This window comes from Macrobrachium rosenbergii, chromosome 50 (assembly GCF_040412425.1).
Source record: "Macrobrachium rosenbergii isolate ZJJX-2024 chromosome 50, ASM4041242v1, whole genome shotgun sequence".
Taxonomy (NCBI): domain Eukaryota; kingdom Metazoa; phylum Arthropoda; class Malacostraca; order Decapoda; family Palaemonidae; genus Macrobrachium; species Macrobrachium rosenbergii.
In genome coordinates, this window is record NC_089790.1 from 19,802,397 (window position 1) to 19,823,331 (window position 20,935).

Below are 20,935 nucleotides of genomic sequence, written 5' to 3' on the forward strand. Positions count from 1 at the left end.
TATAGTAACATCCATGCAAAAACAGTTATCCTCATTGAAAAGTAGGTAGTTTTTGTTAATAAATCGGCAGAAAAAGTAAAATACTGGACTGTATGGCCCATAGGTGCAGCAGGGCAGTGGAATTCTGAGGATTAATCAGCAATCCCCAGCCTCCTCGCAACCGACAACAAATAATTACATTATTTTCTTCCTCCTGAATTATTATGAATCAATTTTTTTTATTAAAAATGTAACTGACAAAATACATTTAAATCCATGTTATTCTTGTGGCGAGAGAAATTGCTCTCATCCAATTTCAGGTTCATTTATTGTTTAAAATAATTTATTGCTGTCCTAGATTAATTTTCAACATTCAAAACGATTCAGTAATGGTTTTGCCGGCAGGAGGTACATAATTTGCTTGCTGGAAACCATATATTATGGTAATCTCATCATCAGCCATGTGCACTGTTTCTATGTATTGCTTCTACCAGGCATGTGTGTTTATGTGTACAGTATAAAGACAAATGCATATGAAGCATGATGGTCTGAGTGCTTGAGAGATAAAAGTTTAATCTGATGACCTGGCACTGGAACTGTTCGGTTATTCATGTGATGAAAAATGGTTACATGACACAGGATTTTAAATGGTTAATCAGACTTTCCCAATGAACACTGACAAATTTTGTCATGTCATTTGGCAATGCAGCATCTACAGAGGCAGAGACCCGAGTAGTCTGTGTCCTATGGGGAAGTCACAGATTTCCCTTCAAGGATCAATGTCCTTCCCTTCTTTACAGACCTATCTTATTTCCTTCATCCTCTCCAGAATTGTCCAAATCTCTCACTCTGTCAGCAGAGGAACATACTAAGCTGGGGTAGAAACTCTGGCTTCATAGGTGGACCTATCTGAAGCATTATTGGTCACTTCCTCCAATACAGACATTCCCCAAGCCCATGAGTTGGGGAAGGATTGCAAAATGTAAATATGTATCAAGTAAGGGACTTTCAGTGACCGTTATGTATACAAAGTGAAGACATGGAGGAGGAGGACCTTGTGGTGATTGAAGGGCAGACTGGTAGTATTTAGAGGACACCAAGAAAAATTAGTCACAACATGGGTGGAGTATAAAAGATTTCTGGACCACTTGTAAAAACGAATACTGTATAACCCTTGTAAACACAATAAATTCAATGGAAATCACAAATAAAAAAACTGTTGGGACAGAAGCACTTGGAAAGAAAGTTAAGTAGATTCAAGGATGGAGGAAATTAATAAATATGTGGAAGTTGTTCAGAAATGGTTTGTTCAGAGCCTGGAAGTTGAGAGCCCAAAAACTGTGATGGTTTGGAAATGTGATAGAAAGGGGGACCGGTTAGTCAGAAAACCAGTTGAGAAGGGTGTAGCAGGAAAAAGACCAGTAAGAAAACCCAGAAAATCATGGAGACAGGCCATAGATGAAGACCTGGACAAGATGACAATTCAGGCAAAGTGCACAACACAAATATTAACCAAGATAATTTGTGTCTAAACATTTAAAGGGAAATGACAAAAAGTTGATGGGTTTTTCTTCAGGATAATCAGCAAAAACTGAAAACCCTACATATTGGCTTATATCTAGGTTTCTATTTGTAAACATATGGGTAAGGCAGACAGTAGTTTAACATCATGAAAGGTTGGTTAATGTAAACTAAGTTATGGCATTAATCACCTTTTATTGGTTTCTTGGGATATTTGGATGTTAATAAAAATTAATTAAAAATTCAGATAAATGTATTTATTTCAGTTATGTACTTCACAGCATATTTTAACATTTTTCTTTAGTAAATTAACATCAGGTCACCAGTCAGTATTACAGTTTGTTAGCTGCAGTTGTTTATACATTAAAAAAATAATCTCAACTTTAACTTTAAAAGTGAGTAACTTTTGCAAAAACTTGCACCACTTGCACCTGTAAGTTAATATTGTAAGCATTCTGCCACCATGCAAAATGAAAATGAGAGAATCTTTATACTTGAAAACTTGCAATACTACCTCATCATAGAAGCAAATCTTTCCAGTTTTAAAGTTGTGCATAGACTTAGCATAGTTATCACAGTACAGTATGTTGAATGTTTTTAGTTAGCAATACTGTATACGAACATCAGTTTCTGTATTTCCCAATGCATAAATAGCAGAATTGAATTTCCTTATTTCATACAGATACAAACTACTGCTTCTCAGCTTAATCCTCAGTTGGAGTCACTGTTTTTAATTATCCTTTGCCAATGTCTCATTTCACTTGTTTAGTATCTTACCCTTTATTCAATTACAAACCATTGCCTTATACAAGTCTAAGCTCTGGGTTCAAGAGTGAGGCCAAGTACATACTTAACAAGAGCTCAAGCTCATCCTGTTGGACTAAGTGGCAAGAAATTTCCCTATAAGCATGTTGAAACTCCTACATCCATTTATTATCCCTTTTAGTGTGAATGTACCAGAACTATAGATTCTGTATTGTGTGCTGTTGGCTCCCAACTGCGTCGCTTCCCGGTTAAACTATGTACTCTACTTTATAATAGGGTCCTGGTAACTCCACTTTCCTGACTGTTTGGCTAGGTCAAGGATAAATTGTTTTTGAAGAGTCCTGAAGTACACAGAAAACAAACTTGACAAATTTCAGTTCAGTGTGACTGAATTTCACCCTCTCAGACAGAAGAGCCAAAGGCTTACAATGTTCATAGAGATAAAGAAGATTTGAAGAGGTAACACATAAGCAGTAGCAGCTAGGATTAGCCTCACTCCTACAAACTGTAACATCCTGAAATACGTATTGGAAAGGGACGAGGTAGCTGGGTCTCGTTGATGTAGCCAGGGAGCAAGGAGACTCGCTAACTGCCTTTTTCTGGTGTGAGCTAATTAAGCTGATTTTGAGATGTTGAAAGAAAAGTGGGAAGACTTGCAAGACAGTGGAAGTCTTAGAAAAAGGACTGTTTAGAAGAGGAAACTGTCCATGTTATTTTCCTGACAAATTTGCCAAAAAGGAACTCCATTTGAGAAAATTTATAAATTCCCTAGAGAAAAACTTGGAAGGGGTTGACTTATAATTGTGGGCGATAAGGTGGAAGACTTGTTAGTGGAAGATTCTGGCAGCCTTGTCATACAGCCTCTTTTGGAAGGTAGACTGGATAACTTTCAAGCATGTATGCATATGGTCTCTACATTTCGACTGATTTGACTGATGTGAAATTGAAAGAGACTGGGCTGCTGTGTTCATTTCATGAGAGATCTTTTGCAAGGAGATATGCAAACCACTCCTGTTACGGCAACTTTGGGCAATGAGTCACTCAGAAGTTCAAATGCCATTATCTAGTCCAATACAGAAGGCAAATAGATTGAAAGAAGAAAGTCAAAAGTTATCAAATCATCCTGACAGTGTTACCATGAATTCACATTCCAATCAAGAATGGAATGGCAAAGTTTGGTAGTTTCCCAAGTTCTCTGAACTAAACTTCATATGAGAAGTATTGACAAACAGGTGACCTGAGGATAATTGTAAAAAGGAGATCTTACAGCCACCAAAACAGACTGTGCATGTGGGAGGCACCAATATTTTTAAACAATTCTTCACATTCCATAAAAAAATTTATTGTCTTTGGAATCGACAGCTCCTCACACAATATTGATACAAACCTTACAGACAGAGTCAACAGACTGTATCCCCAAAATGGCTCCAAAGGAAAACCCACCTGCAAAGCGAGACAAGTTATAAGAAAAGGTGATAAATAAATCAGTATGAGGAAACAGAAAAATCTGATAAGCTAGAAATCATGAGATGTCAACAGAGAGCAGGAATAAATTTGCTCCTATCTTAATATTTGGAGATCAGAAGATTCCCCTACTGCACTGGGCAAACTAATCTACATTTTAAATGTAGCCAATATAAAACTCTTGGCAAACTGAGCAGTATTAAACCTGAAACTAGAAAATAATACACTGCCTAGCGTAGCAAGCAAAACAGCTAACTCAAAAAGTGCAGACGTTGTCTGTTATTGCAGAACATTTTATGCAACAAACATAATGAACTCACTTTTTGTTTGTGTCACAAGTCAACATCAAGAGTTGGAAATATAACTTGACTGATGACATAACTCTATCCAAGAGTCTGAAATGGGAGTCAGCACCCAAAGACCATACTGGAGTTCAGTACTCCAAACAATGAAGAAAAAAAGTTCAACCAAGTAGATATAATAGCTTCATCATGAAACATTAAAAAACATTTCTGCAAAACACCAACTTTTTGAGAAAGAGAGGAAACAATATTAAGTATTTGTAAAAAAACAATCATAGTGATACAGAGAAATATAAATTCTGGTGGAATGGCAGCAACACACGTCAAAATGAAATTGGCATACTATTAAAAAATGAAACGACAGATGGGTTAGAAGTGTCATGTAAATAATTATCAGAGGAATTCCAACTAAGAGAAATGAAATCTCTTTTTTCACGAATAACTCCATCTTTGGGTAACTTTAGCACAGCAAGCAATGTGCACAGTAAAGGAGTGTGACCACTGGAATGTTTTACAGTAAGCAACAATTTTTGTGAATAATTAGAAAGGAAACCAACACATTCATTGTATTTAACTCACCATCATGTTGAAAAAGAGAGTAATGCAACCACGAAATAGAAAAAAAAAATGATATCACAGAACAAGAGCAGGTCTTTGCCTGGCAGATAGGATCAATGATTCATGATAAGAAGGTATGTGATAGATGCAATGGCTTTACCCTTACTGAAGGCATCTCCTAACACCTCATATTTTGCTAAGCATGTACAGACACACTTTGAACCAAGGTAGGAGGCAAAGATTTTTTTATATATAAACATGATATATTTCATTCCTCACTGTTTGGTTAGAAACCAAGAAATTCTAAATTAGGCTGCCTGGCTTTCCAATCTTATCTTACACAGCAAATGCAGTTCTTAATATCTATGGAAGACAGTTTATCTAGCTGAATAAACGTAACCTCTGAACAGTGGAGGGCTCTTTTTGTACAAATGCTATTGCTACCAAATGTTATAATTATGAAAATATAACAACATAAACTTCAACAATATTATTCAATAACAATGAAAGTATTTACAGAATACTGTATAGTAGCTCAGGAAAGACAGAGATGAACACTTTGAGGTAGTATCTTTCTATAAAAGTATAAAAAATCAATTAACCAGAACATCAATTATTTCATAGCCACTTCGTAAAGCGTTTGAGGGCCCTTTCCCATTCCTTCATTTCAGCCAACAGTTTTGGTCTGAGTTCCATATCAGGGTTGAAAACCTTACCTACTTTGAATGCTGGTACCAGCTGAGATCTTGATTGCCATATCCCTGTTGAGAAAAAATGGTAAATATTTACATTACTGAATATTTTTATTGCAAATCAAAACACTTTACAGTCAATTCCACTCTCAGTACCGCTGTTGGCTCTCATACCTCACTGTGACCTGTGGCTGCTCACACCAAACACTCAGTCTTTTAAAACCTACTCTAAAGTTGAATTACAAATAAAAAATCAACAATACATTTATATAATAAATCATGAACAGCATGTGTCTTTTAAAACAGAAGTGATTTAATCTTGGTATGATGACTGAAAAAGCTATCTTGGTAGTTTTAAAACATTACAGAACAGTCCAAAGTTAGTTAACAATACCTGCACCAATACCAGCTAAAAATGCACAACCTAGAGCTGAAGAATCTATGTTAATGGGTCTCTCAACAGTCTTTCCTGTCAGAGTAGCAATCATCTGCATCATAAAATCATTCTGAGATACTCCTCCATCAACTCTGAAAGAAAGTATTGCAAAATTAAGACTTCTCATAAACTGTAACAACACAAATATCATGGAATTCAGTAACAAATAGGAAATACGCTGAGGATGAACTATGACATGAAAAAATATTTACCCTCTGTGAGGTAAACAAGCACACCAAGAGATACCAGGCAATAATATGGTAGAAGTACAATAATGGCTGACCCTTTTATAGCCAAGGGCAATATATATGAAGGTATTCAATGGCATCATCAGTACAGTGAAAATTTGATGGCAATAATGTGTAAAGAGAATTTATTATGTAATAAATTTGCCCACATTACTTATAGAAAACAAGAGAGAAAATACAAAAATGTCATTGTCCACAAGAAAAAATTCCTATGTACACCATAATTATATTTATAACTATACCACAACTTCACATCATTGACCCTTCATACAGTCATAGCCGAGTATCTAAAAGTAAAGGTTCATACCTTTGATAAATCAACACTTAAAATATTAACATTTTTGTATGCAAATCATGGCCAAAATTTACAAAAATCTTAAATTAAACAAAAAATTTTATGTTCAGTGTGTCTACTAGACAGCTATTCTACAACTAAACTCATTTTTTTTTTAAATACAGGACAGAAAGCCACCATGGAGCAATTTATTAACAAAATATCATGAGATGTATGTAGCTACTAAGGTTGGGAACATAGAGTTTAAGTTCTAAACAGCCATCTGGTCCTAAGCTCATGTCTACGTTCATCTGTAGTCACTTGTACATTTTTGTTACTAGTGTGATCAATCTAAGCCTTTGTTGAATATATATGTAATAATATTATCTCATGCATTTTTTCTCTCTGATCTATTCTCTCTAATTATATACTTATATAAATAATACATACTATATTTAGAAAGAACAAACCAGCAACAAATGCAAGTAATTAAGAACTTTACCATACCTAACAAAAACACATCCGTCACTACTGATTTATGTAGACTTGGACTTTGGAAATGGTTGCAGCTTAAAATTAAGTTTTCCTTGGTCAAAACCATCACTACCATATAAATCTTACATAAACATTACTAAGAAATATCAGTGAAATTAACTTTATACAACATACCCTTTATAATAATGTACAGTACTGTACTCATAAAAATCCCACAACTCTGGAAAATGTAGTGTTCCAGAACTCATCCCAGTTATGTTTTCTTAAAAATCAGCGAACCATCAATATTCATCATAAATTGTCAAAAAATACAAAACATACTACTTTCTGAAAAAGCAGCTTACATAATGAATGAGAGTCAATTACCTGACAGATGAGAATTCGTAATCAGCTTCTTCGTGCAATGTCTTGTACATCTGATAAACACGAAAGGCTAAAGATTCCAGCATGGCACGTACCATGTGAGCTCGTGTGGTTTCCTCGCTTAATCCAAGAAATCCACTGGTAGCTCTAGTATCATTTACAGGAGCCTGGAGGTACAGAAAAATCAACTATTCTTTCTGGAACAATTTGATGACTGATAACAGCATTTATACAAAACCTATATATATATTACTGTACATAGAGTTTCATCTCTTTATTAAATAGAGTTTAAAACCAGTTATTGTATGGCAAAATCCATCCCTTTATCCAACAAATCAAGTTTCCATTATACAAACGTTGAAATATGTTGGTGCCTGCGCATATAAGCATTGAAAGAAATCAAGATGCTGATATAGAGGCCAAAGCTGCAGTCACTATTACTAGATCAAACAGTCTACAGCTTCCTGTCTGTGATTTGTTATGGTCTCTATAAAATCTGTTATCTATAATAAATGCCTGGCATTATGTAATAAAAAATTACAACAAATCTGTTCTCAGTACAAACACAACAAAGCAAAATATACAAACACTACAAATACAATGCATATGTTCATGTACAAATACAGGACAAAAATATAAAAAATTTACTGTCAGAATTGTTCACTTGCTCACAAGCAAAAATGGTTACATAAAATAACAAAAAGTACAGAAAATCTGTGGCTGAAAAAGGCAAAAAGTAATTGAAGTTGTGATGAACTAATTGCAAAAACCTAAATACGAAAAAAGTTCATGTTGAATTTTTAAAACATTTCAGCAAAGTGTGCATAACTATATTATGCTACAGCACTAGATTATCATTAAGAGTAGGACAATTAGTAAATATATCCAAGTTATTACAGAATACCTGAATTCCTTTAAAAGCAGGAATGAAGTAAACATTATTGGAGCTTTTCACAGAACTTGCCAAATCAGATGTTTCAGCAGCATTTTCATATAAACCTGTAAAAAAAATTATGTTAATGTAATGCTAATACTTTCACTAATAAGACTTTCTTTTCATAAATTATTCTGGCAGCTAGCCATTAACCAATAGCTTCAATCAGTTTTGACTAATCTATTTTTCTATCTACAGCAGCTAAAAACCCCTGTGAAGCACAAGATTGTAATTGGCCTAATTTCAGTTTCTCATTTAATTGTTGCATAAACTAGAACACAAACAGAAAAACACAACATAACCTAAGTTTCAGAGTTTGTTTGAAAGGGGACAAACATACTGTAGCATGAACGTCCTTACTGAAGATGGCTACAGAGTTGTCTATAGAAACCTAATAAAGAATGGCTAAACTAGGGCAGAGTCAATGGCTAGCTACCCCAGAAAGTTAATTAGAATGATTAAACAAAATACAAAATGCCAAACCAAACATTAAAATAATCACATGGCTAAAAATATACTGTACATAGAAAGAACACAAGCCCTAATACTACATCAGAAAAGTGGAAAAAGGAAAACTAAATACTAAAAAAATTAGTCACAATACAAAAAACCTAAACTACAGGAATAATTAATTTTGCAAGTACTGTACAAATATGCAATGATAACCAAAGCAAAAAGAATAAGTATACAATAGCGCACCGAAATAACGGACCGTGGTATATTGTACTTCCGCTTATATCGGTGCGAAAAGGAAACTGATTGATTGATTTATAGATTTTAGGCATACGTGCCAAGCACTGGGGCAACTAAGCCCATTCAGCACTGAAACAGAAATTGACAGTAAAAAGGTTTTAAAGGTGTAACAGGTGCAAAACCTCGCAGTTGCACTATGAATCAACTGTTAGGAGAGGGTGGACAGCGAGATGGAATAAAGAGAATATGAACAGAGGTACAGTAAAAGGAATGAAAGAAGTTGCAGCTAGGGGCCGAAGGGACGCTGCATAGAACCTTGAGTAATGCATACACTGCACCACATGAGGTGCACTGATGGCACTACCCCAAACGGCGGTGAAATAGAAATATCAATTTGAGGGTTTTCGCCTCCGGATCGAGCACCAAACTGTTTTTTTAAATCAGGTGCCAAAAAGGAATGTTGGGGGTTTGAGTGAGGGAGAAAGCACATCACCCACACATGAATACATGTTTATGCTTACAGTACACTGTAATTTCACTTTACAATACTGTAATGTATATTGCTCTGCAGTTTATATTATCCTGTTAAGCGTCCTTTATGAGAGACGTTGCCGCTCTCATATCATCACATTTTCTAGCTCGCACAGCGGTCATTTAGTCTATGATAATTTTTATGCTTCTTTATGTGTTCTTTTTTACATTGATATTGATTTTTGTATGAGGATATTATGATAATAAATAATGTAGAATAAAAAAGATTAAAGAATTTATTTTGTGTATTTTTATATCCTAAAGATTATAAGCATGACACATAATAGGAAACAAATTATTCTTTTGAATACCATTCTCTGAAACATAGAGCCAGTAGATTAATGAATTGTTTCATTTCATTTTCATTTGTGTAATACCATTTTAGTGCACTTGATATTGTAGGCAAACTTTCTATATATTGATCTAGAAACTGGATGGAAAATGTGTTCATTACTGCTACAACGTTCTCCATGACTTTGTCATAAAAAACTTAAAAAAAAAAACCACAAGGTTTCCCTTATCCTGAACACTAAATTTCACACCTTTGGGTGAACGAAAGTAAAGGGAACTCCACAGGGTTTCCCTTATCCTGAACAAAAAGTTCTTGGAATTCACAGCAAAGAGAGAGAGAGAGTAATTTTTGTGCCGATTATGGAAAAGGCGACATTATTGTCTTTTATCGCAGTCATCATCATTCTCTACAACAAGTAAGGATAACATGTCTTCATGCAAAAGATTTTTCTTTCGCTTTAGATCGCTCATTATGGGAGGATAAATGAGATCAAACAAAAAGAAATTAGTTCTTTATCAATGAACACCAGAAGTGTAGTGGGAGGTGGAGGTTGTTGTCCTCTTGTCAAACTGTCTTTCCCTTACAAAAAAAAGTTGCCATTTACCACTAACTTAGCTCATAGTGTTATCAACTGACGTTCCTACAATTTGTATAAGAGGGAAGAGCATTTCGGACCAAATTCAGTTGTGCACCATCCTTGAAAGAGGTAGGATGTGTTGCTCCGTTGAAGGTGTTGTGATATGTGATGCAGCCGACCGAGATATGCCGTCGGTGACGCTTAACAGGTTAATAAAAAGGCTTTTATCTTACTTTACGGGTACTGTTTATATAAATGTACTTTATTGCAAAATTGAAAATGGAACGACTTCAATACTATGAGAAAAAACGACTAACTTGATTAGTTGTCACACTTCTGTAAAACATTTATTTAATTTGTATTAAATATCTTACATATATTTTGCTGTGTTTACATTAATATTAATATTTTAAAATTAGTAAATCATTGTTCTAAGTGCTTTAGGGGTGCATATACTTAAGAGTAACAGTTTTAGGAGGGTAATGTAAGATGACTTTGGGTGTTTTGGGATGATGGTTTGGGGTGTATTTTTGTTTGAAATGATATTAAATGGTTTCAGTGTTTCAGTATGATAATTTAAGGTATATTTTTGTTTGAACTATTAAATTAGGCAGTGAAGTGTTAAAATAAGCAGTTATAAGCAATTCACAGTAGTTTACGGGGTACAGGGTATAAATACCTATACTTTATGGCAAAAACATGCATCCATGCATATATACAACGATATATCGGAGTTTCTTTTATAGTGGCGTAGGCTTGGACACTTTAATCCGTTATCTCGGTGAGCTACTGTAAAAAGAAACAAGGAGCACTAAATTATCAACTGATCATGTCAAGGTGATCTTTCCTGCCTTTCATCTTAGACCATTTGCAGCATCTCTGATTGATGTGATAACTCAAATCTTATGAAGATGGGATTACTTGAAGTCTAGTTCTATATCTTTGGCTAAACATGCATATACCTGAGTGAAAACACGTTTGGATATTAAAGTAGTGTCCGTCATTATTTATATTCAATACACTTGCATATTTTACCCCAAAATTCTTGGTGAAAATAATAATAATAATATATTTTCCATAAAAATAAAAATTAGCATTCTTTAAAAATACAATTCTGAAAGTACAAAAAATTAAAAATAATACAAAAGACAAGCTATTAAAATTCACATATTATTTTCAACTCCGCACTGTACTCAATATGATAGGAAGATGTAATCAGGAGACAGAAGTGTTCTCCCCCGGTTAAAATTTAAAATAAAAAGCCAATATTTTATAATTAAATTATAATAGCTAAACAAAATCTCCATGAAATCTTACCAATCTTCTTTCCCCATTCAATAATGGTTCCATTGTCATTGGATGATGCCTCTGCCATATGTATTATTCCTTCTGAATCTTTCCATCCGTGCACGGGATAGATTCCTGAGGAGGAAGACACCACAAATATCATACCAAAATATTACACACAGAAAACTAATACACTTACTCCTACAGTATAATAACAAACAGAAGAATTTATAGAGAATTTTTAGAAAATGATAAAATGGTGCATCATTGAAGCTCAAAGAGGTCATTCATGTTGGGGAAGTGCTTACAATGTGCCTTGAAAAACACACTGTACACAGTACTAAAGTTCTTACAGCATTCATTCCACCCCATATGAACTGTTTTGTCCCTTATATTTTTCATCTTTCATCTGTTCCCTTTGCTCTCATTTAGCTGTCTAACTTTTTCATCAAGTTAAATTCATAAATACCTGCATTATGAATTTAGGCAGACTTCATGTGTCTATCAATGTGACTACTTATTAATCTACTTAATACAGTAAACACAAAACACACAACTTTGAGGATGGAGGACATGAATAAAGGAGAAGTTATACAAATCAAACTATTCATAGCGCAAATTTTTTACCTGTTTTTTCTTAGTATTACTCTCAAATACAATAGAGCATTAACATTCCCCGCCCTTGGTTGTTTACAGTGATGCAGACACAAAAAGTGAGAAAGATGAGCGATAGATACCTCAGGCTCCAGGTGGAGTATGCACTGTTACTACTCATTTTCTTGTCTATTAAACTATTAAGCAAATAGTCTGTGGACATTTGAAGATGCTAAATGTGACCATGTATGAGTGATGGGTTTGTTTCAGGAGGCATCTGCACAAAAAATAAGAATACCAAAAAATTAGATTGCAAATAAGATGAAAATGACATTTTTATAATAAAATAAGGTTTTATATATACTTACCAAGTAATTACATTGCTATTACTTCCTACTTTTCATGGCAGCTTAAGTTTTAAATTTCAAGGTAGCGCTCTATTGTTCTGGTGTAGGTAACTGATCCCACCCACTTTCGGGGAAGAATAGGTACAACCTGGCTCAGGAGCTCAATTCGTTCATGCTCTAAGTCCATGAGAGGGGAGGCGGGAGGCCTCCAATCATGTAATTACTTGGTAAGTATACATGAAACAGGGTTTGATGTAGGAAAAACCTATTTTTGGTAGTTGCTGTTGAGTCTTCAAAGAGTTACCCCCGGCCCCCATGGTGTGCCAGCACTCCATGGTGGCTAGACTAGTATCAAAGAAATATTTTTTAACCTGGTCTTGTAGCCAGGTATTGTGTCATACGGAAAACACTATGACACATGATAGAGTATAATGGACTCAAAGATAAGAGGGCATTTTCCCTTATCTTTAGCGAAGCTGAACCCAGTTTTTCCTACATCAAAAACTGCAATAAGTGACTATTGTGCATGTGCATCTGCCATCTTGTTTACGACAAGGACAGGTAAAAGACCAGCCCCATTACTCTCTGCTGGTCAATGTAGGATGATCCCTTGCCCAAACACCATGCCTTATCGTCAGGGAAGTGGGAGGGTTTCGAGGACTCAACAGTGACAACCAAAAATAGGTTTTTCCTATGTCAAAACCTGTCTTTTGATAACTTGCTTGTTCCGTCCTCAAGGAGCTTTACAAAAGACTGAGTTGGGACTAACTGCAACTTGGGAAAGTTGACTAGAATGCCCAGATCCTGGGCGAGGATGAGTATCTTATGTACGTCCTCCGTGCAGTGAGTTCTTAAAGGAGAACGTAGGAGACAGTCATCATTGATGCCCATCAGATGTAGCCACTTCACTAACGGGGGTGAGAACCCTGGTGAAGACCTTTGGGGCTGTGGAAAGGCTGTGGAACTGTGTTGTTTTGACAAAGAAATTCAGGGCGCTTACGTCCAGGACAGGTCTCCAACCTCCCGAAGCCTTGGGTACAACAGAAAGGTGGTTGTAAAACCCCTTCAGATTTACGTCTTCCACAACCTCTATAGCCCCTTTCCTGAGCAGGGAGGATACCTCCTCTAACAGGGTCGAAAACCTCTGTGAATCTACAGAGTAGGCTGTCAAGCTGAAGGGAACTGATGCCAATGGGGGTTCTGCGTTGAACAGGGTGGAATACCCTCTCTCAGGATTTCTATAACCCATGGTTCCACTTTCTTTGCTTCCCATTTCCTCCAGAAATGAAGAAGCCTGGCTCCCACAAGAACACGGAGGACCGGACCCTCACTTGCTAGAGGAAGGTCTGGTAGAGGATTTCTCGACTGGGGGCACTGAACAGATCTTGGTGTGTGAACGGGACTGATATCCGGCTCTGCCACCTCGAAAGGGCCATGGCTGTAAATGAGAGGGCACACTGGCACTAAAAGAGGGCACAGGCATACAACTTGGCTGCTTAGGTTGTTTTGTAGACTGCGCAAGTAAATCCTGTGTCGTCTTCTTCTGTAGCTCGGAAGCTACACACCCTAAAGTAGCACTAGGGAGGCACTAGGGAACAGATTCCCACGATCCATAGGGGCAAAGAGAAGAGACAATTTCTTAGAGGGAGTAACTCCCTTCATGGTAAAAGAGCACCACAACTCTCTCTTCTTCAGGATGACCTAGGCAAAGAGAGAAGCTAGTTCTTGCGAGCCATCACGTGCTGCCTTGTCCGTGCAGGACAACACTCCAACCAGTCTGCTGTGAAGATGTCTTGGAGGGAGGTGCAATCTTCAATATTTTTTGTCAAAGCCCCCAAAGTCCAATCTAGAAAGCTAAAGATTTCAAAGACTTTGAATAAGTTCTTCACTAAATGGTCCCGTTCTAAAGACAAAAAGCAGATCTTGGTGGAATTGAACGCCGAACATCGCATACAGTCAATCAAAATGGAGAAATCCCTTTAGGAGGAAGCAGACTCTCCTAAAGAAGGAGCTCCCCCGGTGGCATAATACTGATAACTCCTTTTCATCAGATGAGGGGAAGGTTGCAAAAGGTAGCCTTCCTGAGGTTTCTCTTGTTGGACAACTAACTCTCCATGCAGGACAAGGTTTTCTTCGAGGAACAGGAAAGAACCATCTTCAGCAGGTTAAAGGAGCCTGCAGGTTGCTTCATCACAAAAGCAGAGCCTGGGGACAACAGAGCTGAAAGAGAGAAGAACGACTTTCTCTATGTCTTCTTCATCTGAAGAAGAAATTGATAAGGGAGCTAAGTCCGGTTGTTCCTGAACTGCAGACGAAGGCTTCTTTAACAAGTCCAAAATGTTATACAGACGACGATGGATTGGGTCTAAGGAGGAGTCCTGCACCACTGGAATGCTGACACTCATCAAAACTGACTGTGCTGGCTGCTCAGTGGGAGAGGTACATGGAGCCGAATGTTTGGCAGGCAGTGGCACCGAACGTCTGGCAGGCGGTTGCGCCAAACAAGCAGGTGACCTTGTCAATACTGGTGGAGGAGAAGTCACAGCAGTGCACTCACACACTCACTCTCATCCCCTTCTGGGCGCTCAGCCATCACAGAACCTACCCCCACCGAGCACTCAGCTGCTACTGGTTGTTCAGAACTCTTCTTATGCAGATGCTTGGGGACGAAATATTCAGGAGACATCAGAGTGCTTTTCTGGTTCCAGAAGCTGCGCGAGGGTTCTAAACTATGATCCAGATCTCTGGAACACTTACTAGGAAGTGGAGGAGTGCTCTCAGGGGCAGCAGACCTTTTCAGTGGTCTGGAAGACTCAGGAAAGTGCCAACTACGCCTCCTACCCGAGTCAGAGTCGGAGTCACTCAACGATAAGGCGTACACATCCACATGGACGCCTTTCCAGCGGCTGTCCACCGCTCGGTTGAGAGGGCAACGAAACCCCACCGACCTCCCTCGGACGTCTGGTTTGTCCCTTCCCAAGTACAGGGGAGTTTGGCGGGGACCTTAGTCTAGGAGTGTCAGTGGGACGGGCAGCCACCTCCTCCACTGACACAACACTTGCACCAACACTACAAGCACTCAATTGAACCATCAGGATCCTAACCGAAGCCCCAAGCTGGGTTAAGGCATCCACTAAAACGTTAAACTTCTTATCTACCCCTGCTTCGAGACTGGCTAAGACACTGGGCTCAGAAGGAGGGAGACAGGTAAATGGAGTTAATGGCAGAGTTAGAGGACTTGGAATAGGGGAAAAGGCAGTCACAGGTGTCAAAGGTGCAGGTACTTCAGGAGAATGAGACAGCCTAACTTCAGCTTTTGCAGCTGCCTTTCTCTCTCTATCTCTTTGCAATCTTGCTAAATGAGAATTCAAAGTTTTCCATCTCACCTGATCCCATTCCCTACACTCGTCACAATTAAGGTCAGGAGAACAAGTTTGTCCTCTACAAGAACTACAAATATGCATGTCATATTTAGCAGATGTCAAATCTAGTCTTGCAGCCCTTGCTGCAATATCTTATACTATGAACACTAGACTCTGACATACTTCAGTCACAATTGGGAAACTAGCTAAACTAAAATAGATCAGCACTACCAAAAAGAACAGTGTACTTCACGAAAAGTCGGTGATGCCTGCAACCAACCAGTGAAATTCAATTCAAAACAAAAGCTACCCAACAACCGATGTTAAGTCGATGAGCAGCAGGAACGAATTGAGCTCCTGAGCCAGGTTGTACCTATTCTTCCCCGAAAGTGGGCGGGGTTGCTTACCTACACCAAAACAACAGAACACTACCGTGAAATTTAAAACTTACGCTGCCATGAAAAGTAGGAACTAATAGCAATGTAATTACTTGGTAAGTTACTTATATAAAACATTCAATTAGTAGACCTTACTTATACTATAGTATACATGTCACAAATCAACTTACCATTAATAGATGCATGTGCTTCACTTCCAGTATTAACGTTGAGGAATGAACCAGTACCAAGAGTGATCTTAACATCACCTTTTCTGAATCGACACATACCAAACAATGATGCTCCTTGATCAGATATCTTGGGAATAAATTAGACAGAATATAATTACTAATAGGTAGGGATAAAACATAAAATAAAAAATCTGAACTTCAATATCCCTAAAATAAAATCATGATATTTTACTTCTGCTATACTGCCCAGAACAGTGAGGTTTTAGCTGAGAATCAGTTGCCAAATGGATGGAATGAATCTCCCCCCTTGGGAATAATCTCACCAAAAAGCACTCATACTTAGGGTAACACAGTTGTCATTAGGTACCTTTGTGAGTGAAAGCAACTGCAGAAAAGAAAGCAAAAAGGGGAGATGATAGAAGGACATTCAAGGCAAAACAGGAGGCTTGAATTTTGGAAGCATCAAAAATATAGTAAATCTTTTATGCACCCCTATAATGTTCCTGCTTACTTTACTTATGCTGAATTCTATGTCACCTGTGACTGAATAGCTACCATTTGTACAATGAGTGATTGTTGGAACTGGAAGTAAAAGGAGGTGCTGTCTTTTCATTAGTCCTAACTCAGCCTAATAAGGCCATAAGTAAGAAATAAACCTAAAAGAGGACTTTAAAAGGATGAGAAATATGGAAAAATATCCCACATCTATCAAATGGCTCAATGTACAAGGTACCAATGATTAGGAAACCACATCCTGACACTTTAATAAAGACAATAAGAGGAAAGATTACAAAATATCTAACCAAATTCCAGACTTTAGACTGCAATGACTCCAGTGAAATTTGGGAGTGGAATACAAAAATAAGAGTAAAATAGTCAAAGAAGCAAAGACTGCCTTTAACCCATGATAATTTTCATTATGGACTGTGAGAGCCAAGTTAACCAATCCACTGACCATGTTTTAAATCTACAGTACTATATTTATCAAGTAAAACTCCTTACAACTAGATGCAGACTACTAACAATTATTTTATAACAATAAGGGTATGAGATATCTGTATATCATCACTAAAACCTAGTACCAAGATATTTTTACTCATAATTCCATGCTTTAAACTAACAGAACTGTAATTACCACTGCTGTAACAGGTATTGGAGCACCAAACAAATCTTGAGAGCAAGTGCACCATTCACCATCAGAATTTCGAAGCTCTGGTAAAATATGCATCGGTATATTCAGCATGGATGTCATGATGGGACTCCAATCTTGAATAAAAGGGTCATATATTGCTGTACCACTGGCGTTAGAGTAATCGGTTGCATGGACCTGTTTCAGGTAAATATATGAGAATTATTAAACAGTAGTAACAATAATGCCATAAGAACTTCTAAATAATAAGCTGGCAAAATACTGGGTACAACATACATCAATAATAAACTTTTCTAGATTACAATAAAGAATAACTGCACACAACAGTGTCCAATATGAAAGGGGACTGGCATGACTCCTGAGAAAAATCTAAATTTTAATGCAATAAGCAAATATACACTTAGTAATTTTGTAGTTGAAACATCTCTCCACTTACTAACTTGACTGTCCATAGGGGTGATTACAGTACAGCACTGTACTACAAATATGTAAACATAACTTTTTCATAACTCAAGAGAAGTACCAGATACAAGTAATTTCCTGCTAGTTAATGTTTGCTTATTAGAAATAAGACTTGAATGGGAGAAAAACTATGCAATATGATTGCAACTGTCTGATTTCACTCCAATCAGGAATATGACACATCAGCAAGGAGTTTGAGTCGTCTGTCCTTGCAAGTAAATGCACATGAAAGTCTTCCTGCTATACAATTATTACCTGCAACATTCATTTAGCACTGGATACAGATAATACTTTAAAACTAGCTGCCCTTTTTGCTGAAATATTTCCAGAAAAAATTCATGTTCAAAGCTTTAATTAATTTTGTACTACATTCCATTATTCTATATTCTTACCTTTCCTCCAGAGAGTTTATATATCAACCATGTGTCAATAGTACCAAACAAGAGATTTGTTTTGGACAGCTGCTCTTTCACTCTTTCATTGTTGTCTAATATCCACTTAAGTCGAAGACTTACCTGAAAGGGTTGATAACAGAAAGTTACTCTTCTCCATCAATAAATTTCAGTGTTACTAGACACAAACCCATCTTGACATATACCTGCTGCTGATAACGGTAGTAACTAAAACACAAAATTTATGCAATTAGCAATTAGTATGAGCTGCAGTCATTAAAGAAAACAATTTTTCACACTAATTAATTTCTTATGACTAGCATAAAAGGCCATGTGTGGAATTCGACTTTAAACAATTTACATAAAATAAGGGCAAATGTATCTGAAGAAACTGAAACTTTTTTAAAAATTAAATGATTACATGTAACCAAACTATCTGCTGTAAACTGGCCTTATGGCATATTGCAAAGAATAGCTATCCAGATCATCTGATGAACTGATGCAGAGAAAGAACAGCTAAGATGTACACAAACAATTTACTTAAAATGACTCCTTCAGTGCTATCAAAACTACATCAGTAAACGTCACATATATTAAACTAAAGAGGATTATCATTTTCTTACTGTCTTAATTAGTGAATTTTTCTTTTATGATATTTAATATCCTACGGGTCTGATTTTCAAGGCCTTAATTTTATACAATATCTGTGTGCATACATTTAATCCATTAATTATAGTTATCTCTCAATTATCCTGATATGCATTATCCAGAGCTCTACATTATCCAGATACAACCAGACCCCAGGTATCAAAGATGGATGGATGGATGTGTGTGTGTGTGTATATATATATATACTGTATGTATATTCTGTATGTATATACTGTATATATGTATATATATACAGTATATGTATATATATATGTATGTATATGTGTGTATATATATATGTATATAATATATATATATATATATATATATATATATATATATATATATATATATATATATATATATATATATATATATATATATATATATGTATGTATGTATGTGTGTGTGTATATATATATATATATATATATATATATATATATATATATATATATATATATATATATATATATATATATATATATATATATATATATATATATATGTGTATATATATATATATATATATATATATATATATATATATATATATATATATATATATATATGTATATATATATATATATATATATATATACATATGTATATGTATACATATTATATATATATATATATATATATATATATATATATATATATATATATATATATATATATATATATATATATATATATATACACACAACATATATAAATTTCAAGAATGAAAAATCGCCCTCTGATAGTTGCCAACGCTGCGTGGGTCTAAGGAAATGTTGTTAACACTACTTACACTCATAAACAGGCTACTGTTTGCAACAAGGATGATGGGAAATAAATGAAGTACAGTGACTTCCACTCCTATTAATGCTTGGTTAATTAGTGTATTCTAAAATGAAGACTTGCAATTCCTTTGAGCCTGCACTTTTCCAGTTCTTTTATATAAGAGCTTCAATCAAAGCACAAAAGTTCATCTGCTTTTAAAGTGCTTACAAAAGTGCTTACTTGAATATCAGAATGGAACAGAATAAAATATTGTATGGGATTTAGGCCAAAGGCCAAGTGCTGGGACCTATGAGGTCATTCAGCGATGAAACAGAAATTGACAGTAAAAAGGTGTGAAAGGTTTAACAGGAGGCAAACCTCGCAGGTGCACTATGATTACTTACTTGAATATTGAGAAATTTTAGTACACTAGCAGCCAAATAACGTTTTTCTCTCAAAACACCATACAACAGAGAGCAACTCCATCTTAACCCCTGGTAAGAAGAGAAGACTTAATTAGATATGCACTGTAATCTCAAAATTTAGAATCATATTTATCCTTTATATAGCAGGTATCTAAAACTTAAAAATTTCACACAATATGATTTTGAATCCTTGAGAATAATACATTTTTATTATGAAGTATCATTAAATTTCACAAAGAAAAATATTCTGATGCACAGCTGTAAACTAGTCTTAGAGTTTGGCAATATATGATAAAGAAGAATTTCACCATCCTGAGCATAATTTTCAAGTAAAAGTACAAGAAAGTTCTGAGTGGCAAAGGATGGTCAAAGATGGTGACTAAGATGAATGCTGGGAAAAGAGGAGGAAGGCAACAGCAAAGAAAAGAAGTTGGAAAGAATGGAATCAGAACCTCAACACAGCACTAGGAAATTAGAAAATATTCAGGATACTAAAATAACTGATGAAAGATGGAAAAGGGACAAAGTACATTAAAGATGAAAAAAGATAAATTAATTAGATATATAAAGAGATACTAGAGTGAGGGCAGCAGTATTTGAAGATGAGAATGGAAAGGCTCCAAGACATCTGGACTAACAAGTGACTTAATAATGCAGCAGTAAAGCCAGGCATCAATGTCTTCATAACAGTACCTTTACTGACAGTCAAGGAGCTTCCTCTATGGACAAAATCTCTAAATATCAAGGGTTTCCACACAAAATTGACTGATTAGAGTCAAAATAGTTACTCCTACTTTTATTTGTATAT

At 35.9% G+C, this 20,935-nt stretch overlaps 1 protein-coding gene across 6 annotated transcripts in view; it reads right to left on the bottom strand.

The window, feature by feature from the left end:
- Positions 1-1,735: 1,735 nt before the first annotated feature.
- Positions 1,736-20,935, bottom strand: part of LOC136832726 (putative glycerol kinase 5) — a 32,090-nt gene continuing 12,890 nt past the window's right edge. For all 6 annotated transcript variants that reach the window (XM_067094230.1, XM_067094231.1, XM_067094234.1 and 3 more), the window contains 9 exons: positions 20,107-20,196; positions 18,287-18,409; positions 17,418-17,609; positions 16,283-16,409; positions 11,442-11,546; positions 8,002-8,096; positions 7,101-7,264; positions 5,676-5,809; positions 1,736-5,350 (listed from right to left, as the gene is read on the bottom strand). In XM_067094230.1, coding sequence (XP_066950331.1) covers positions 5,208-5,350; positions 5,676-5,809; positions 7,101-7,264; positions 8,002-8,096; positions 11,442-11,546; positions 16,283-16,409; positions 17,418-17,609; positions 18,287-18,409; positions 20,107-20,196 — 1,173 coding nt within the window. In that variant the 3' untranslated portion in view covers positions 1,736-5,207. The remainder of the gene's footprint in view (positions 5,351-5,675; positions 5,810-7,100; positions 7,265-8,001; positions 8,097-11,441; positions 11,547-16,282; positions 16,410-17,417; positions 17,610-18,286; positions 18,410-20,106; positions 20,197-20,935) is intronic.